This window comes from Chlorocebus sabaeus, chromosome 11, assembly GCF_047675955.1.
Source record: "Chlorocebus sabaeus isolate Y175 chromosome 11, mChlSab1.0.hap1, whole genome shotgun sequence".
NCBI classification, from domain to species: Eukaryota; Metazoa; Chordata; class Mammalia; order Primates; family Cercopithecidae; genus Chlorocebus; species Chlorocebus sabaeus.
The window spans coordinates 22,682,676-22,701,704 of NC_132914.1; the positions used below are offsets into that span (position 1 = coordinate 22,682,676).

General features: G+C 37.8%; 1 protein-coding gene across 1 annotated transcript in view; it reads right to left on the reverse strand.

Annotated features, from left to right (window-relative positions):
- Positions 1–19,029, reverse strand: part of ABCC9 (ATP binding cassette subfamily C member 9) — a 139,546-nt gene that overhangs the window by 33,317 nt on the left and 87,200 nt on the right. The window contains exons 26-30 of the mRNA XM_007967878.3: positions 16,760–16,989; positions 15,389–15,537; positions 15,105–15,174; positions 11,529–11,686; positions 7,330–7,422 (exon numbers count right to left, since the gene is read on the reverse strand). Coding sequence (XP_007966069.2) covers positions 7,330–7,422; positions 11,529–11,686; positions 15,105–15,174; positions 15,389–15,537; positions 16,760–16,989 — 700 coding nt within the window. The remainder of the gene's footprint in view (positions 1–7,329; positions 7,423–11,528; positions 11,687–15,104; positions 15,175–15,388; positions 15,538–16,759; positions 16,990–19,029) is intronic.

Sequence of the window (19,029 nt, forward strand, 5' to 3'; positions counted from 1 at the left end):
CCAATATGTCAAAGAAAGACAGATAATTCAGTCGGACAGTAAGCTCTAATCTACAATAATCAGAGAACTCAGCAATCACAGCCAAATAATTACCTCACTTTGAGTTGAGTATCCATGACCCAAATGGCATGCTGCCATGCACAGGAGGACCTGGCCTGAATGGCTACTCTGCTGTGGGACTAAGCAGTCCAACCTTACCCTCCAGCTGACCCTTTTAGCAATGAATATAGAGAATAACTAAATGGTGAGGGGGACGTTCAAAGGGTTATAGGATTTACTGAGACAATGAACATGAACCATAAAAATTATCTATCTATCGATCTATCTGTCTATCTATCTATCATCTCTCTCTATACACACACGTAAGGCTTATTTTTTTTCCTTATTATTATTATTATTTTTTCTGAGACAGTCTCTGTCGCCCAGGGTGGAGTGCAGTGGCAAGATCTCAGCTCACTGCAACCTCCGCCTCCTAGGTTCAAGCGATTCTCCTGCTTCAGCCTCCCGAGTAGCTGGAACTACAGGCACGTGCCACCATATCCAGCTAATTTTTGTATTTTTAGTAGAGACAGGGTTTCACCATGTTGGCCAGGATGGTCTTGAACTCCTGACCTCAGGTGATCCACCCATCTTGGCTCATTCTTTTTTGTACTTGCTAGGTACACGTTTGGTAGATTTTCATCCATTCATTCAGGAGCATTTAGCAATCATTCACTCTAAGCAAGACATTATGCTAGACACTGAGGACATAAGAACAAGACATGACCTACTCCCTTGAAGGGTCAACTGTCTGTCTAGTGAAGGGAGGAAACACAGCATTAACAAGTAAAAATGGTGCAACACACTATCTAGCTATAAGGAGCTTATGCACAAAATGCTACATGAACATAAAGGAAGGGCATGATTTGCACCAATCAGAGGATCAGCACAGCAGGAAATGGAGTGAAGGGTGGAGAGAGAGGAAGCGTTAAGCAATGTGTCACAAAAGACAAGGAAGATAGTCTGAGTGAGGTTTTTAAGGGATAAGCGAAATGTTTTTGGTGAACAAGGCATTCTAAGTGGCAGGAACAATATGAGCAAAGGCACAGAAATGAGAAAGCGCCACATGTTCCGGGGCTTGAGACAGGTTCTTCTCCCTAGAGGACTGTGTGATGGAGAGATTGGAGTTGAGGCCAGGTGGACCAAAGCCAGTGGAAGACATTTGAGATGAATCTCAAACCCTTGATTCTGACAAAGTGCTTTATCTGGAACACTTTTGACTCTTCCTCTAGTTTTGGGATATTGTTTCAGATCCACTCTTAAAGAGTTTGTAAATGCAGTTGGCAATAGTCTGAGGCAGCAGTGAGAGGGGAGGGGTGAAAATGCAGTGAACATTCTTTCTGTGTGTTTCTATTTGGCAAGAAACCTTCTGTTTTCCTAATGGAAACTTTGACACACTCAGCCTGTATCTTTTCATCCATATCCAGCTCATCTTCTGAACATTCTTAGACCTTTATTCTGTCAGACAAGAAAAAAATAGGAAAGGTCACTAAAATCTCAGTCTAATTTAACTGTGATGCTTTCGTGGTAAACTACTTGAGGGAGTTCATTGCTTCATGTGAGTACACCACGAACCCTCAATGCAGGGGAGGAAAAGCAGCCTCATCAGTAAATACTAACTTTCCAAAGAGCTCAAGACTCTGGGGACTCCAGATAGTTTGAAAGAAAGGAACAGATGGATGGAAAAAGACACGTTCGATTCCTGACCACAAGTACCAAATGTAAGGATTCTAGAATTTTATTCGTGGCAGCAGGGCCATCCCCACATTTTCAAGACTTCTTTGGGTTTAAAAATGCTGATATTTATGATAGTTAATAAAAATGCTTTACGTCCCTAATCATGAGGGGAATGCAAAGTAAAACCACAATGAGACACCATCTTACCCCTGCAAGAATGGCCACAGTTTAAAAAAAAAAAAAAGATATTGATGTGGTGAAAAGGGAACATGTTTACATTGCTAGTGGCACTGTAAACCAGTGCAACCACTATGGAAGACGGTATGGAGATTCCCTAAAAAACTGAAAGTAGAATTACTATTTGATCCAGCAATCCCACTACTTGGTATCTACTCAGAGGAAAAGAAGTCATTATATGAAAAAGATAGTTGCACACACATGTTTATAGCGGCAGAATTTGCAACTGCAAAAATATGGAACCAGCCTAAATGCCCATTACCCAGTGAGTGGATAAAGAAAATGTGGTATAGATACGTCATGGAATATTACTCAGCCATAACGAGGAATGAAATAATGGCGTTCTCAGCAACCTGGATGGAGTTGGAGACCATTACTCTAAGAGGAGTAGCTCAGGAATGGAAAACCAAATATCCTATGTTCTCACTTATAAGTGGCAGCTAAGCTATGAGGATGCAAAGGCATAAGAATGATGTGATGGACTTTGAGGACTTGGGGTGAAGGATGGAAGAGGGGTGAGGGATAAAAGACTACACATTGGATACAATGTACACTGTTCGGGTGACGGGTGTACCAAAATCTCAGAAATTATCACTAAAGAACTTAACCATGTAACAAAAAATTACCTGTTCCCCAAAAACCTATTGAAATAAAATAAAACCTTAAAAAATGAACTCTGGAAGATCTAAACCTGGATTAGTATTAGGCAGGTAACTCCAGATAGGAGTTGAGTTGTCTTTTGTTTCTTCCAACTATAATTCAAATATTGAAATTTAGCATAATATTTTGTTCTACTTACAGTTACCTGGAAGTTTTCCTGATGTAAAATTAAGGATAGTAATGCTAAATTATGCTCATGTGTCTAGGGAAGAAGGTAAATGAAAAATCTGAATCTTGACGCTTGGTCATTTTCCTATTTCATTCTAAATCTTCCTCATTCCCTTCACGATGCTCTGCCTTGTTCTCGTCCCCATCCCTCTCAGAAGATGACCTCCCCTATCCTTCAAAGAGAAAACAGAGGCTGTTAGATGTTGAACTCATCAACTTCCTGTTTTTCACCTGTCAGTTTTCCTGAATCTATTCAGATCCTTTTCTTACGTTCATAAAGGAGCTATATACCAAATACTCTTCGAGCTGAACTGGTCTTCACACTTGGACACTTAACATGTTCCTGCTAATCTGTTGTAATAATCTTCTCCGTTAACTTCCCCATCCTGCCTATATCTTCACTTCTTCCCTTCAGTCTTTGAAAATGTCTAGTTCATTACTCTCTTAAAAATGAAAAGACAATAGTAAAAAAGCTCCTTCTTTTAGTGAGCTCTCCTAAACTCCTTCCCACCTCAGTAAAACTCTTTGAAAGAGTAGTTTTTCCTTGCCATGCCCATGTTCTGATTTCCAATTAATTTTTTAACCCTCTGAATTTTGCCTTCGATCCTCTCCACTTTATCTTTACTTTTCTTACTAAGGTTCCCAATAGCTTCATGGCTGCCATATCAAATGGACACTTTTAATTCTTTTTATTCTTCTTTTATGTTGTTATTATTATTGAACATTCAATTTATTTTTAAAATGCTCACGTGATTAACTCCAAGGACACCACTATCCTTATTTTTTGCCTACCACTTAGATGGCTTATTTTCTCAACTCATCTGAATTTCTCCCCCTTAGTAGGAAGATGGGCTCTGCCCTACTAAGTATTAACATTTGGCACTTATATGTCATTGAGGTATTGGAAAGAAGCGGACAAGGCTGAATTAAGGTGCATTAGAGTGGTGTTACCTAGGGTAATATGCATCAAACATAGGTAGAGCAGTCCCTTAGGCTTTCCAGACCTGTCCTTGACCTAGGTAGAGCCGCTACAGGTAAAGGTTTGCTTTCCAGAAGGTGTCATTTGGATAAAGGGCTATCAAAAATTTCAACTGACCACTTAAGAGCTTTCAATGGCCTCTAGGGAGGCAAAGTGCTTGGGTGCTGGCCTCTCCTATCTGGATATGTATACATCCAGAGAAATAAAAGAGGGGCTGAAAATTATGTATATATATGACAATATACATATAGCATATGTAACATTTTATACACACACACACAAACACACAGTGAGCATGTGAAGAGAGGGCCCAGTGAATTGATCTTTCCCACCATTAACTTCTCACTTATAGGATAGTTGATCTATCAGGGACCAACTTGCTAAAACAGTAGTCACAACATCAAGGTTGCCAAGATGTGAATCCTCTTTCTGTAAAGAAGGCACTGGTTTGGATTTGATGGCATCAGGCTGGCCTGTGTTGGGGTTGGCCAGGAGCAGGAGGAGCTCAATAGGATATTTATTTGATAGACTGAGACCACGACAAGGGGCAACAAAAACCCTTCTCCTTTACTGAGGAAGCTGACTGGGAACGGAATTCAAACAGTCTGTCCAAATTAGGAGGGCTGGAAGCAGACAGATGTTGAAGTAAAGAGTCATGGAGATATTAGCAGAAAGTAGTAGGTTGAGCAACGAAGTGCTCTTTAATTTACTCACAGAACATTTGGACACCTACTATGTGACTGACTCTGTTAATATTCTAAAGATTAAGGCAAAGGACACATTACCAGCTCTTAAGTAGCTCCCAATCTTGTAGAGGAATGCAAATACACAAACAGTTGATTATGATGCAGCATGCTAAGTTTAGGATGCAACTTAACATAGAGATCTAAGAAGGACATGAACTCTACATTCTAACATTCAGAGAAGGCTTCCCACAATAGATGACACTCATGGACTGATATTTCAGCAGTGAGATAAGCACTGGTTAGCCAAATATAAAAGGATATTGGGAGGTACAAGTAATATAACCTATCTTCCTCTTAGCCTAAGAGGACCAGCTTTGTTTAATGAGGCAGCAATTGGCAGATCATATTTTCCACAGGATCTTTTTTATCTACTTGTTCTCTAAGTGCTGGTAGTCTGAAATTTTTGTGCAAGCTCCTCTTTTCTTAATCTACACCCTCTCCCTCGGCAAACAAATCCATGGTCAAAACTTTAACTATTATCCATAAAAGAATGATACTCAAACCTGTTATCTTCTGCCCTTAGATATATCTTAGACACCAGACCTGTATACCAAAATGACTATAAAAAATGTCCAGCTGGATATTTCATTGCTACCTACACCTGTTCATAACCAGACTCATGAACTCCTTCTCCAATCCTCCACATCATCTTCAATTTCCTAACCTGGAAAACTACCTACTTATTGGAATCAGAAACTTAGAAGGAATCATCTTCAACTTCTCCCTCAACCGTATTCTTCACATTCAATTTGCCCCTAAATCTCATTGGTCCCACTTCCTAAGTATTCCTTAAATCTGTGCTTTCTCTCCCAGTCCTTAGTTCCTTAGCTTGCCTTTGTAATCTCTCATGTGGACCATTGCAACAGCCTCCTGGAGTCTCTTCGCCTTGGGTGTTAACCATCCCCAGTTCATAATAGTATCCCAGAGTTATTGTGATGAACACAACTCTGATCATACCACTTTCCTGTTCAAGATTCTTCAGTGACTATCTCACATTGAAAGAATCCAGTCTAAGTTATTTAAAGGTACTTATCAAAGCCCTTTATGTACTGGCCTCTACTATGGTTTCAAGCCTTATCCTCATAGCCACCTTCTCTGTACTTAATCTATGTTCCAACAACACTGGACTCTTTTGATTTCCATATAAAATAGAAATCTTTATGTTTTCACACATCTGTTACATCGTCTTTGATATTCTATCTCCTGTATCTGCCAGGTCAATTATTCATCATTCAAAGATTTGTTGTTCAATAATTATCTCCCCATTCCTTCTAGACAGAGTGCTACCCTACTCTCTGACAGAGTTGTTTCTTGTGATATTAGATTATGTATAATGCTGTGTTGCTATTTTTTTCTTAAACCATCTCTCCTACTAGGCTGTGAGCTCCTTAATACAGCCCATGCTAGCTACTTAGTCAATATATATTTATTGAGCACTTACTTAGCCCCAGGCACTTTTCCAAGCTAATGGTGCTACAACAGCAAAACAAACAAACAAACAAAAAATAAATAAAAAAGAAAGAAAGAAAAAGTGGGGAGGATCTGATAGGGCTTACATTCCACTTGGAAAGGACAGATAACTTGTGAACAAATAAAAAAGATGATTTAAAATACTCAGATAAATATCACAAAGGAAATAAAAAGGATAACATGGCAGGTGTATGTTGAGAGGATGTGGGGAAGGAGGGCAACAGTGCCACGTTTTGCTGGTTGGCAATGAAAGGCCGTGTCTTTTTAGTCTTTATATGTTGACAGCAAGAATAGTACCTGCATATGTTCAGTACTCAGATATTTCTCAAATAAATTGAATTGAAAGGACTTATTTGGTGCAAAAAGTAATCTTTAGTATAGTGTACTTATTAATACCACTGATCATTGCTGGTTATTAGAATATAAACTTCATGTTATTATCTACATTCAATGCCAATAAATAATTTTGACATCTCCAATAAAAGGGATTGCACATTATGATGAATAAACATACCAGTGCAGAAAGCGTGAATGCTTCATGATGCCACCTACATAGATTAGGTACATATGCTGTGGAACATGATGTTGTGGATAGTTGTCTCTTTATATTCTACTCTGTGACCCAATTCTATATTTAAAAATAAATTTCTTAGGTTAGAAAAATCTCTGGTTAAAATTTATATATACTTGCAATTAGGATTTCAGAAAGATATAACACTAAAATATCAATTTTCTAGATTAAATGAAATATTCAGTAATACCACCTCCTTGCTAATCCAACTTGAACAGGAAAATTGGGATAGGTAATTTTTTGAAAGTAAACACTCTTGATCAAAAGTTTAGGTTATTACTCTGTTTACAAACCTTGAATAAAAAGGATTAAATTCTAAAACAACTTTGGTGTAATAGTATTCCTTTTGTGAGAATTATTATTACTATTATAATTTATACATTTATTTTAACTTGTTTATTGGATGCTTCTTCAATAGTCAATGTGGTTAATGCTTTGCAGGGATAATATCAATTAGTCCAATGACCATAAGAAGCAAAACTGACTTTCTCCATTTGATAGATGAGGAAACCAAGGTTAGGGAATTCAGATGCCTCATCCTAGTCACATAGTTAGTATTTTTCCAATCTGTTGCTTCATCTTTTATTATAGTTAGCATTCTGGAGGAGTAAACTCTAACTCTGATCATTGACATCACATTTTTCTTATTCCTGGTTTAGTACACTGTCAGGCACACAATGGGGAGATCAAACAAAATGAAAGCAATGATCAGTTACTTGTAGAAAAATATTTGTTGATGATGTAATTGCCTAGTCAGCTAATATAAAAATGTGTTTACTCACCTAAAGGCCCGAATGGTGGTGAGTCCTTCTGCCGTTTCTGAGAAGTGACAGAGCAGGGGGAGCTGGGTACTATCATCAAGTTCCTGGAGGTCCCTAGTAGAGACAGGGGCAAAAATAAACTTCACGTGCATCCAGACTCAAAAACTACCATGTTTATTATTTAAGAGAAGGTTATTTTGTCACTGTATTTGTTTTCATCATTGAAATTATTTTCCCCTAGCCCTCAATTAACAAAAACTTCAACAGCTTACAATCTAAAGAGGAAGAGAAAGATGGGTATAGAATGAATACAGGTAGAGGCTGAACATAATGTGTTGTACAAAACTATCAGCTCTGCGTAACAGCCAAAGTAAACTGCTACAGGACTTAGTGGAATGAGTACTTAATTCATACCTAGGACACCGGTGGGATTTTCCTTAAGCGGGTAGAATTTACACCAGACCTTAAGCTTGATGAGGGCTTCAACAAAATAGACAAGAAGAAGAATAACAAGAACAAGCACTGGTGTCTGAAGAATCTTGCAAGTTCAATCTCTCTGGTGCCCAGAGTCCTTTAGGGCTGTTGTAGTGGGAAGAGGCTATGTAAAGGATACGGTCTTGTAAGGGTGATAGTGGATGGTAGAAACATCCTTAATGGGCTGAAAAAAATCACTGAAGACTAGAAATAAGGTAATCTGGCCAGGTGCGGTGACTCACACCTGTAATCCCAGCACTTAGAGAGGCTGAGGCAGGTGGATTACTTGAGGCCAGGAGTTTGAGACCAGCCTGGCCAACATGGCACAACCCTGTCTCTACCAAAAAATTAGCCAGGCGTGGTGGTACACACCGGTAATCCCACTACTCAGGAGGCTGAGGCAGGAGAATCACTTGAATCCAGGAGGCAGAAGTTGAAGTGAGCCAAGATCACTCCACTGCACACCAGCCTGGGTGACAAAGCATGGCGCTGTCTCAAAAAAAAGAAAGAAGGTAATTGGAACTGTCCTTTAATCCTTTAATCAACATAACTTGGGAGACAATGTACAGGATGAAAGAGAATGGGTGAATGAGGAGGATCAGTTAATATAGTCCATATAAGAGTATTTTTTAAAAAGTTCAGCATTAGTATGATGCTGGTCAAGTTTAAAATAAGAAGTAGGGGAATGTGAGACAGTCAGAAGAAGCCCTATTTGCTGTAATGATCGATTAGTTTTCACAGGGTAAACAAGGGTCACATACAGCTTGGCTATTTGTAGTTCAGCAGACTTGAAAAATGACAGTTTTGTTTCCCAGAGTGGTGGTCAAGGGCACAGAAAGAAGACATTTGGAGAGAAAAGATAATAAGTTTAGTTTTGCGCACAGTGAGTTTGAATCCTTGCCTTCATGGAACTTCCATTCACAGTTTATCTAAGGAACCACAGGTGCATAAAACACAGACATACACTGAATGAATGGAAATGCCTGAATCTGACCCTTTTGATAGAGATATATTCATGACAACTTTTCTTTAAACCATATGAGCTAGAATGTACAGAAGATAGGCTAACAGTTATACCACGTTTCAATGCATTCCATTTTTTACTTTTCAGACCTTTTTTCCTGCCCTTCTCTAGGTTTTTGGGGTTGAGAATATTAGAGAAGTAGTGTTGGCATTCACCTGTGAGGGTCAACTGAATGGATGAACATGGTTCCATAATCTTACTTAGGCCATTCCTGGCTGCCAATGTGGTCTGGTTCCCAAAACAAATGCAAGTCTTTTCGAAGTGGAGTTTCTAAAATGGATTCCCTCATTCAGAATTTTCACATGGGGATTGGGGAGAGAAAGATAGAAGGAAGTGGGAGAAGGAATATGAAGGAATGTGAATAGTCTGTTATTTTTAAACATAAAACCAAATGGCTATTTGTAAATCTGACACAAGCAACAGGTGGTCACTACATTGAGGTTTGGAGTGAAGGAAAAATACTGTGGAAGGAGGAAGCTTTGTTTATAAAACTCTGTTTGATAAAACCAAAGAGGTGAGGGCACAGCTTGATCCTGTATTCTTGCAAGAAGGAAACAGTTACTTACAAAGCTAAGCATGCATTCGACCCATGATTTTAGATATTCATTTTTTCAGAGCATTTCCTGTAGCTAGTTCCCCACTTAAGTTCTCTTTAGTGTATTCAAAAATGTCATGTTAAGCTGCCTGAACTTTTCAACATGGATGAGTTCTAAAGAACCTCAACATCTAGAAGGATCCTTGTCTGTGAGGTTTAATATCATATGGTTATATTTGCTAACTTTCTGATAATTTCAAACAAGAATAGTGTAAAATCCATTGTCAATATTTATTCTTTAAAATAACCGTCCTCTCCATACTTTAGTCTCTAACAGATTATTCTCACTGATGATGAACAGAATTCACAATTCAAATTTGTAATGGACTAGGAATATTTTCCTAAACTTTGCACTCCATTTGTATTGCTAAAGGGCAATAATAGGACCAAATGAGTATGTAATTAAAGAAAGACATGACTGATATCGGTGTTGAGAAGGCAAGGACAGATTTGGAAACCGTCAGCAGTAATGAAATAACTCTGAACCTCTTTGCCCCACCAGCATGTAGACCAGCAATAGTAGCAGAAGAAATGAAATGTGAATTTGATTACTAGCTTCTCTGTTGTGGTCAGAATTTGCTTCAAGCAAAGAGAATGAGTCTAGGGATGAAAAAACAGACTAAATATGGATCCCTGACATTTCAAGGACCCTAATTCATAGCTAAGAGGGAGAAACAACTATTTCTTCAAATTATGAAATGTTACATTCAGAGGTTCCAACTATAATTCTTCTTTTCTTCTTATCTCCACCTATTTTATTTCACCTTCCCTGCACTCAAGTCATATTAACATTTTCCATTTCCTGAATAAACTCAATACCTGCCTTCTTATTTTAGCACTTAATCCACATATTAGGATTACTTTGTATATGTTTTATCTTCCTAAGAGACTATACATTTCTTGAGAACAGGTCCTTGTCATATTGCTTGTCACCTGTCACATGGCTTAACACAGCTATTTGCAACACAATGAGTGCTTAGTATTTGTTGAAATAACAAACGTTACTATTTATAGCGGGGTTTCAAAGTTAAACTGGAAATTTTGAAACAGCTGGTATTATATTTCATTTATTCAACATCTCAGTAAATGACAAATTCTAAGCAAATAATTTTTTCCCATTTGTAGAGTATAATAATATTAAATCACTTACTCTTTGGGATTATGTTTGTGTTTTTTTTTTCTTTTTTTTTGAGACAGAGTCTCACTCTGTTGTCCAGGCTAGAGTGCAGTATCATGATCTTGGCTCACTGCAAGCTCTGCCAACCGGCCTCAAGAGATTCTACTTCTTCAGCCTCCTGAGTAGCTGGGATTACAGGCAGGTGCCACCACGCCCGGCTAATTTTTGTATTTTTAGTAGAGATAGGGTTTCACCATGTTGGTCAGGCTGGTCTCGAACTCCTGACCTCATGATCCGCCTGCCTTGGCCTCCCAAAGTGCTGGGATTACAGCATGGGCCACCACGCCTGGCCTAGGTTTGATTTTTTGTTTTCTATCAATGTCATGTTCAGAAAAAGGACCATGGAATGAAAAATTTGGCAGTCTTAGGACTCAAAACCCAATAGGTCAATCCACATGTTAATATATGTCCAGGCCTAGGTAATGCCCAGACAACCAATTATAGCTATAATTATAATATTAATTGATACCTAAATGAATCATAATGTCAGGATAGATTTCATCATGTTACAAATAGGTTGCATTTCTAAATTCCACATCTTACCTTGAAAAACACTACAGCAAATGTAGATCACAGTAAATCGAATACAATTGTCCCCATGGGGAAATAATTCCAGGACTTCCCATGGATACCAAAATCTGCAGACGCTCAAGTTTCTTATATAAAATGGGTGACATTTGCATATAACCTATATACATCATCCCATATACTTTAAATCATCTCTATGTTACTCATTCTACCTAATTCAGTGGCAACACATCACACATCGCTTCATCAGTGTGTATTCAATGTAGTACTCGGCATGTGACAAATTCAAGTTTTGCTTTTTGGAACTTCATGGAATGTTTTCTTTCCAAATATGTTTGATCCGTTGTTGGCAGAACCCCATGAATAGAGAGGGCTGACCGTAGATAAGCTTTTGAAAATGAATGGGACGCTGTTTTACTTACTTAGAGGCAACCCGAAAGTATTTCTGGATAAAATAAAAGGCGACACCAAGGGGCAGGAGAGCAACCAGGAACACAGGAGTAGCATAAGAAATCATCCCAATGGCGGACAGGCAGAGCAGTGTCGAGCGAGTTAGAGATTCTAAGGTTGGAGGGATGTGCTATTAGGGTAGTTTAAAAGGAAAATATGATTAGTGCAATGAAATATTGGCTACAATGTAACAAAATATCTGTTTTTATATTGACACCGAGTTATACAGTTAGCTACAAAAGTAGTATATAAGCATGTTCATCCTAAGCAATTCTTCCACTCAATTTCCATAGTTTATTATGCCTGTCTATCTATCAATCAACATGCCATTGATTCGTGGTCTATCTCCCTATTTATCTTGGGTGTTTTATGTAAATGACACTGTACTATAAATATTATTCATTCATGTGTTTGTTTACTGAGCAAGACAGACTGTAAATCTTCCCATGGCAGTGTATATAAATCTATTTCTTTTTAATGGTTGCATAGTATTAGCTTATTTAGCTATTTCTCTACTGTAATACATTTAAATTAATTTTCTGTAATTGCTTCCTCGTATCCTTTGGGCTGTTTTGAGTGGATTAATTTTTCCTTATTGATTTTTAGAGGCTCTGTATATATTATGTTTATTTAAAAATATTTACAAATTTTTCTTCCCAGTTATCTATTGCATTTAAGTTTCTCTTTGGTGCTTTTAGCTCAATCACAATTTAAAGTTTTTTTATAGTTATTTCTGTTGACTTGTGGGCTCAAAAGTAACCTATTTTCCTTATTGTTTCTGAGTTCTTTGTCTTACTCAGAAAGACCTTTCCCACCCCGAGATTCTAAAACTATTCTCCTACATTACTTTATAGCTTTATGTTTTAATATGGCCACCTCTATGCTATATGCATTTGTTTTGTATTTTTTGGATAGCTAACTATCTAAATATCCTTTGTTGAAAAATTAATCCTTTCCTTATTAAGATGCCACATTTATACTGTTAAATTTCTACATATGATGGAGTTTTTGAATTCTCCATGCTGTTCTTTTGACCTACTCGTCTTCTGCAATTAACAGAGTGCTTGAATTTTATAGTATTTTAAAAATATCTAATAGGGAAATTCTTTTTCTATACAGGATTGTTATGACTTCTGGGATTGTCGAACACATTTTCTTCACATTAAGTTTATTTCTGTTTTTATAGGTTTTGTTGTTGTGAATGGAGTTTGTTTTTCACTCTTTTCTTTATTATTATTACTATTATTATACTTTTAAGTTCTAGGGTACATGTGCATAACATGCAGGTTTGTTACATATGTATACTTGTGCCCTATTGGTGTGCTGCACCCATCAACTCATCAGCACCCATCAACTCGTCATTTACATCAGGTATAACTCCCAATGCAATTCCTCCCCCCCCCGACCTTGATAGGCCCCGGTGTGTGATGTTCCCCTTCCTGAGTCCAAGTGATCTCATTGTTCAGTTCCCACCTATGAGTGAGAACATGCGGTGTTTGGTTTTCTGTTCTTGCAATAGTTTGCTGAGAATGATGGTTTCCAGCTGCATCCATGTCCCTACAAAGGACACAAACTCATCCTTTTTTATGGCTGCATAGTATTCCATGGTGTATATGTGCCACATTTTCTTAATCCAGTCTGTCACTGATGGACATTTGGGTTGATTCCAAGTCTTTGCTATTGTGAATAGTGCCGCAATAAACATACGTGTGCATGTGTCTTTATAGCAGCATGATTTATAATCCTTTGGGTATATACCCAGTAATGGGATGGCTGGCTTATATGGTACTTCCAGTTCTAGATCCTTGAGGAATCGCCATACTGTTTTCCATAATGGTTGAAATAGTTTACAATCCCACCAACAGTGTAAAAGTGTTCCTATTTCTCCACATCCTCTCCAGCACCTGTTGTTTCCTGACTTTTGAATGATCGCCATTCTAACTGGTGTGAGATGGTATCTCATTGTGGTTTTGATTTGCATTTCTCTGATGGCCAGTGATGATGAGCGTTTTTTCATGTGTCTGTTGGCTGTATGAATGTCTTCTTTTGAGAAATGTCTGTTCATATCCTTTGCCCACTTTTTGATGGGGTTGTTTGTTTTTTTCTTGTAAATTTGTTTGAGTTCTTTGTAGGTTCTGGATATTAGCCCTTTGTCAGATGAGTAGATTGCAAAAATTTTCTCCCATTCTGTAGGTTGCCTGTTCACTCTGATGGTAGTTTCTTTTGCTGTGCAGAAGCTCTTTAGTTTAATTAGACCCCATTTGTCAATTTTGGCTTTTGTTGCCGTTGCTTTTGGTGTTTTAGACATGAAGTCCTTGCCCATGCCTATGTCCTGAATGGTATCACCTAGGTTTTCTTCTAGGGTTTTTATGGTATTAGGTCTAACATTTAAGTCTCTAATCCATCTTGAATTAATTTTCGTATAAGGAGTAAGGAAAGGATCCAGTTTCAGCTTTCTACTTATGGCTAGCCAATATTCCCAGCACCATTTATTAAATAGGGAATCCTTTCCCCATTTCTTGTTTTTCTGAGGTTTGTCAAAGATCAGATGGCTGTAGACATGTGGTATTATTTCTGAGGACTCTGTTCTGTTTGTTTTTCACTATTTTCTTAAATTGGTGTAGAGGAAGTTGCTGCTTTTCATATGATATATCTTATGTAGATACTCTGCTGACTTTTCTAATTGGCGACTTATTTTACTAATCTGAATTCTCTAAGTAACAATCATGTCATCTTCTAAATAATGAGTGTTTCATTTCTTCTTTTCCAACATGTATTCCTTAGAAAGGTTTTAGGTGCAGTCTGACCTAATACCAATGCCATGAAAACATCAAAACTTCTCAACATACTCTGCAGTCAGCTGCATGCATCAACCCTCTTTCTAAGTTGAGGGCCATTTCAGTGTTCCTAATGCTACTCTGGAAAGTCAGAAAAGGCAAGGGCCGGATTTGATGAATTCCTTTCTCAGTCATCCAAAGGGTTCCACTTTTAGAGTGATATAATTTCAGAGTTTGATGTCTTTTATTTCAAACAAACTTTTAGATTCCTAAGGATCTTAGGCTAAACTGGGCATTCTTGGAATTTTTCCTAAAGTATCACATCATGTGAAGCTTCAAGAACCAATCTAATAAAAGAAAAGGACTTTAAGACAGTTTGGCATCCCATCCTTCACTTCTGAGAGAAATTCTCCATGGATACTAAACTTTTAAGAACTTTATACTGTGAATGCTGATACGATACTAACCAAAACAAGTTTTTTATAATCAAAATTTTAAACGTTCAATCATTCTTTACTATTTCTCTTTACTTCATGATGGTTCTCCAAGTATCTTCTTCTACATGTACAAATTAGTCTGAGTTAAGATTTTCCTTTAATACTTCATTCTAGATATCACTTGCATGTACAATATTGATATAAATACAAGTAGGCCTTTATTTAAATTTTGGCAATCCTCTATTGTTAATAGGAATTATGTTTTATCTTAAAATGCTATTTAGTTTACATTGCGAAACTAATTCTTGAACTTGCAAGTAACCCAGTTACTCACCTGATCAATGATATTAGTATCAGCTGAAAAGCGATTGAGAATCAGTCCCAGGGGTGTGGTATCAAAAAACCTAGGCAATAAACAGATGGAAGTATATGATAATACTAAACTATTTGGAAACTGGGCATTGCTAATGAGCATCTTAGGGTCATGAAAATGAGAAACTCCCTATTCATTTGCTCAAGGACTAAAGAAATTCTTCAAACTTTCACATTTCACTTAAATTGAAAATTGCATGTTTTTATTATTTAAAGTGTGGGAGTGAGAAATAACCACTGTTTTACCTTATTGGTCCAAGGATTATCTTATTGAGAAGGTTGTGGTGAAGATTTTTGGCAGCTGTGAGACCCATCCATTCTACAGTGAGGGATGTAACAAGGCAAAGGAAAATGCCTGCTCCACAAAGTATGCTAAAGCCAGCCACATAGTAGGTCTAAAAAGCAACCAACACAAAAAGCACATAGGAAATTATCAATGGAGTTCTTTCTTTTCTTTCCCTTCCTTCTGTTCCTTCCCTTCCTTCCCTTCCTTCCTTCTCTCTTTCTCTCTTTCTCTCTTTCCTTTCTTTCTCTCTCTCTCTCCTTCCTTCCTTCCTTCCTTCCTTCCTTCCTCCCTCCCTCCCTCCCTCCCTCCCTCCCTCCTTCCCTCCCTCCTTCCTTCCTTCCTTCCTTCCTTCCTTCCTTCCTTCCTTCCTTCCTTCCTTCCTTCCTTCCTTCCTTCCTTCCTTCCTTTCTTCCTTTTTCTTTTTTTTATGGAGTTTCGCTCTTGTTGCCCAGGCTAGAGTGCAATGGCATGATCTCGGCTCACCGCAACCTCCGCCTCCCGGGTTCAAGCAATTCTCCTGCCACAGCCTCCCTGGTAGCTGGGATTACAGGCATGCGCCACTATACCCGGCTAATTTTGTATTTTCAGTAGAGACGGGGTTTCTCCATGTTGGTCAGGCTGGTCTCGAATTCCCAGCCTCGGGTGATCTGCCTACCTTGGCCTCCCAAAGTGCTGGGATTACAGGCATGAGCCACTGTGCCCGGCCTGGAGTTCTTTCTTACTAGAAAACCAAATGTCAATGTCAGACAAGATTGTTGACTTCGTTATTTTGCATGCATTTAGACGTTGAAGGAACGCAATTTTTTGAGGCCCAGGGTAGTGTCCCTCCACCTGCTCCTTTCACTCTCTTTCAGGGCTTGCTTAAAAGCAGATGAAGAGAAAGAGTTTGTTTTCAGGTTTGGGGCATATTCTTGGCTTTCTATGTTGTAGAGCTCACTTTTCTCATTCCTAGTCTCAAAATGACCAGCTAATGCACTGATGTAGGTAGTTAACATCAAATACCATAAGAACAAATACAAAAAGGTACTATATATGTGTGTATATATGTATAAAATACATAAAAATATAGGCATATAAATCCCTTGAATATAAGTTTAAGCGTTATATTTAAATATTTCGTACAATAAACTTTAAAAGTATTAATAATACCTTCTATTTTAACATGTTTGATAGTTTATTCTATTTCAGGTCCTGTTGTAAGTATTAACTTATTAAATTATCACAGAAGTCCTGTGGCATTTGGGATATAAGCATCTAACTAGATAAGAAGATATCACTGCTAATCTCAATATTTCCTTGATGATTTAAAAACAAAACCAAATCAATTGTACCTGATCAGCTTTTCCGGTATTGTTTATACTGTACTCCGATGTCCATGTGGCCAGCCAATAGTCTATAGCTACAATGACGGAATGCTTCAAAAGCTTAGAGAAAATCATCAGGATGAGCAGGAAGAATCCTCCAGATGTCAGGTAGCGCCAGCAGGTTTTCCATGGCATTTTAGTCCTGAGCCTCATTACGGTGGACATGTTATCATCCTCATCTTCCTCCTCTTCTTCCTCTACATACAAAAACGTTTGTTTAAGCTTCAGATGGGCACCAGATGGATATAATTTTTATTGCTCCACAAATAGTATATAAACATTCATGCAGAAACATATTTGGATTCCTGTGGTCTAATAACCTAAAAAGTAAAGACAAGTCCTTCCTCCCCACAACCTGATATGTATATAGTATAGTAGTGAAGTACATACAGGATAACTTTAATGAATAAAGTTCCTCTGGAAAAGGAGCTTTTCCATACATTTATAAAAATGTAGGCATTACACATTTATAAAAATGTAAGCATTAGTATTGAAGTTTTAAGTGCTTTTAGCAGGGCAAACCTCATTCCTTTCTGAAAATAGGTGAAAAATGAATGAATGAATGAGTAATAAACATAAAATCTATGTCTGGATGAGACTATTTGCTGATACACTGCACATCAAATTGGAAGAAACTCACTAAGTTATTGAAGGAATTGCGTTGCCAACAAAACCCACGTACCTGGCTTACAAACATCTACAGTAGTTTGACCTGCAAATTTCTGAATTTATAAAGCTGCACCAGGAGGGAATAGGCTCTGAAATCTGTGCATAGCACAAGAGGGCACACTCCATGCTCTCTATGGCCCCAAGGAGGAACCTTCCAGTGGGCAAAGCCAGGGAACACAAAGGATAATGGGCTGGGAATTCCTCTCAGATGTTTAAACCATCTAGAAACTCCAAGATGGGTTTCCTTAAGGATGACTCCACTGCTAAAGCAGGTTTTGCATTTCCTGATAATCAAAATTTAATGATTTTTATGGTCCAGTGACTGTGCTTCCCATCCTTTGCTTTTCCAAAGGAACTTTATTCATTAAAGTTATCCTGTATGTACTTCACTGCTATACCATATACATGTCACGTTGTGGGGAGGAAGGACTTCTCTTTACTTTTTAGGTTATTAGACCACAGTGATCCAAATATGTTTATGATTAGGAGACTGAGCATCACCAAAGATCCTGATATTTGAGCTGGATGCAATAAATGACTATGTCTCAGGTGGTCTCCCCTTTGGCAGGGTGTGTCCTTTGTGTGAGAAGAACAGACTAGAAATTTGCGTGATCAAAGAGGTGGACACTTACACTTTGCTTCCTGTCTCCCCAATACCCATTCTTTGCTTCTATATTGATTGAAATTTAAAGTTACCCATGGCTGCCCAGCTAAAGACAGCATTTCCTCACATTCCTAGTATTTAATCTTTCCAAGCAATGACCGAGTCAATAGTAATCCAGCAGAAACAATATGTGCAACTCCAAGTCTCTTAAGAGAAAGAAAGTACCCTCTACTTCTTTTCTTCCCCTACTGTTGGCTTGAGCATTCTGATAGGACCTAGAGCAACAAACTAATAAGTAAGATGTACCGTAATTAGCTCTTCCACATACATTACTTCCTTTACCCTATAAGCAAAGCGCTATTACCTTATTTTATACCTGAGGGTGTGTATTAACACAGCAAGCCAAGGGCACAGTCAGCATCCCCACTGAAACACTGAACAGAGTAATTGGGTACAACTCCACTCTTGTAGCACATTAGAAATAATTTGTTTAGAATTCTAGAAGCTGATGTCTGTTTACAGCACCAAAAATTCTTTAAGAACATTTTTAATCATAGAAATTGAAAGTAAAATTTAGCCTTCATTCATTAATTCATTCACTCAATGAATATTTGTTGAAACACAGAAATACAAAAGTAGCACATTTTGGTGCTATTTGGCTTGAAATGAACATTTTCTCCATGTTTTTAATTGGTTGGTAGAAATGCAGGCATAGCAAAAATTACAAAGGGAAATGAGGCATAATGCATTTACTCTATTGACCTAAAAGGTGGTTTATCTCACAACGTTCTTGGCAATGAATGTCAAAGCAGTGTAATTATTTCATCTCATTCCTCACATTTCCAGTCAATCTTTTTTCCCCAGTGTACCTTATCAGATCCAGAAAACTGAAACATTAACAAATGGCGTTCTAATTTTGTTATCCTTCATGGCTATATTGTCATGAAAACCTCATGAAGATGAA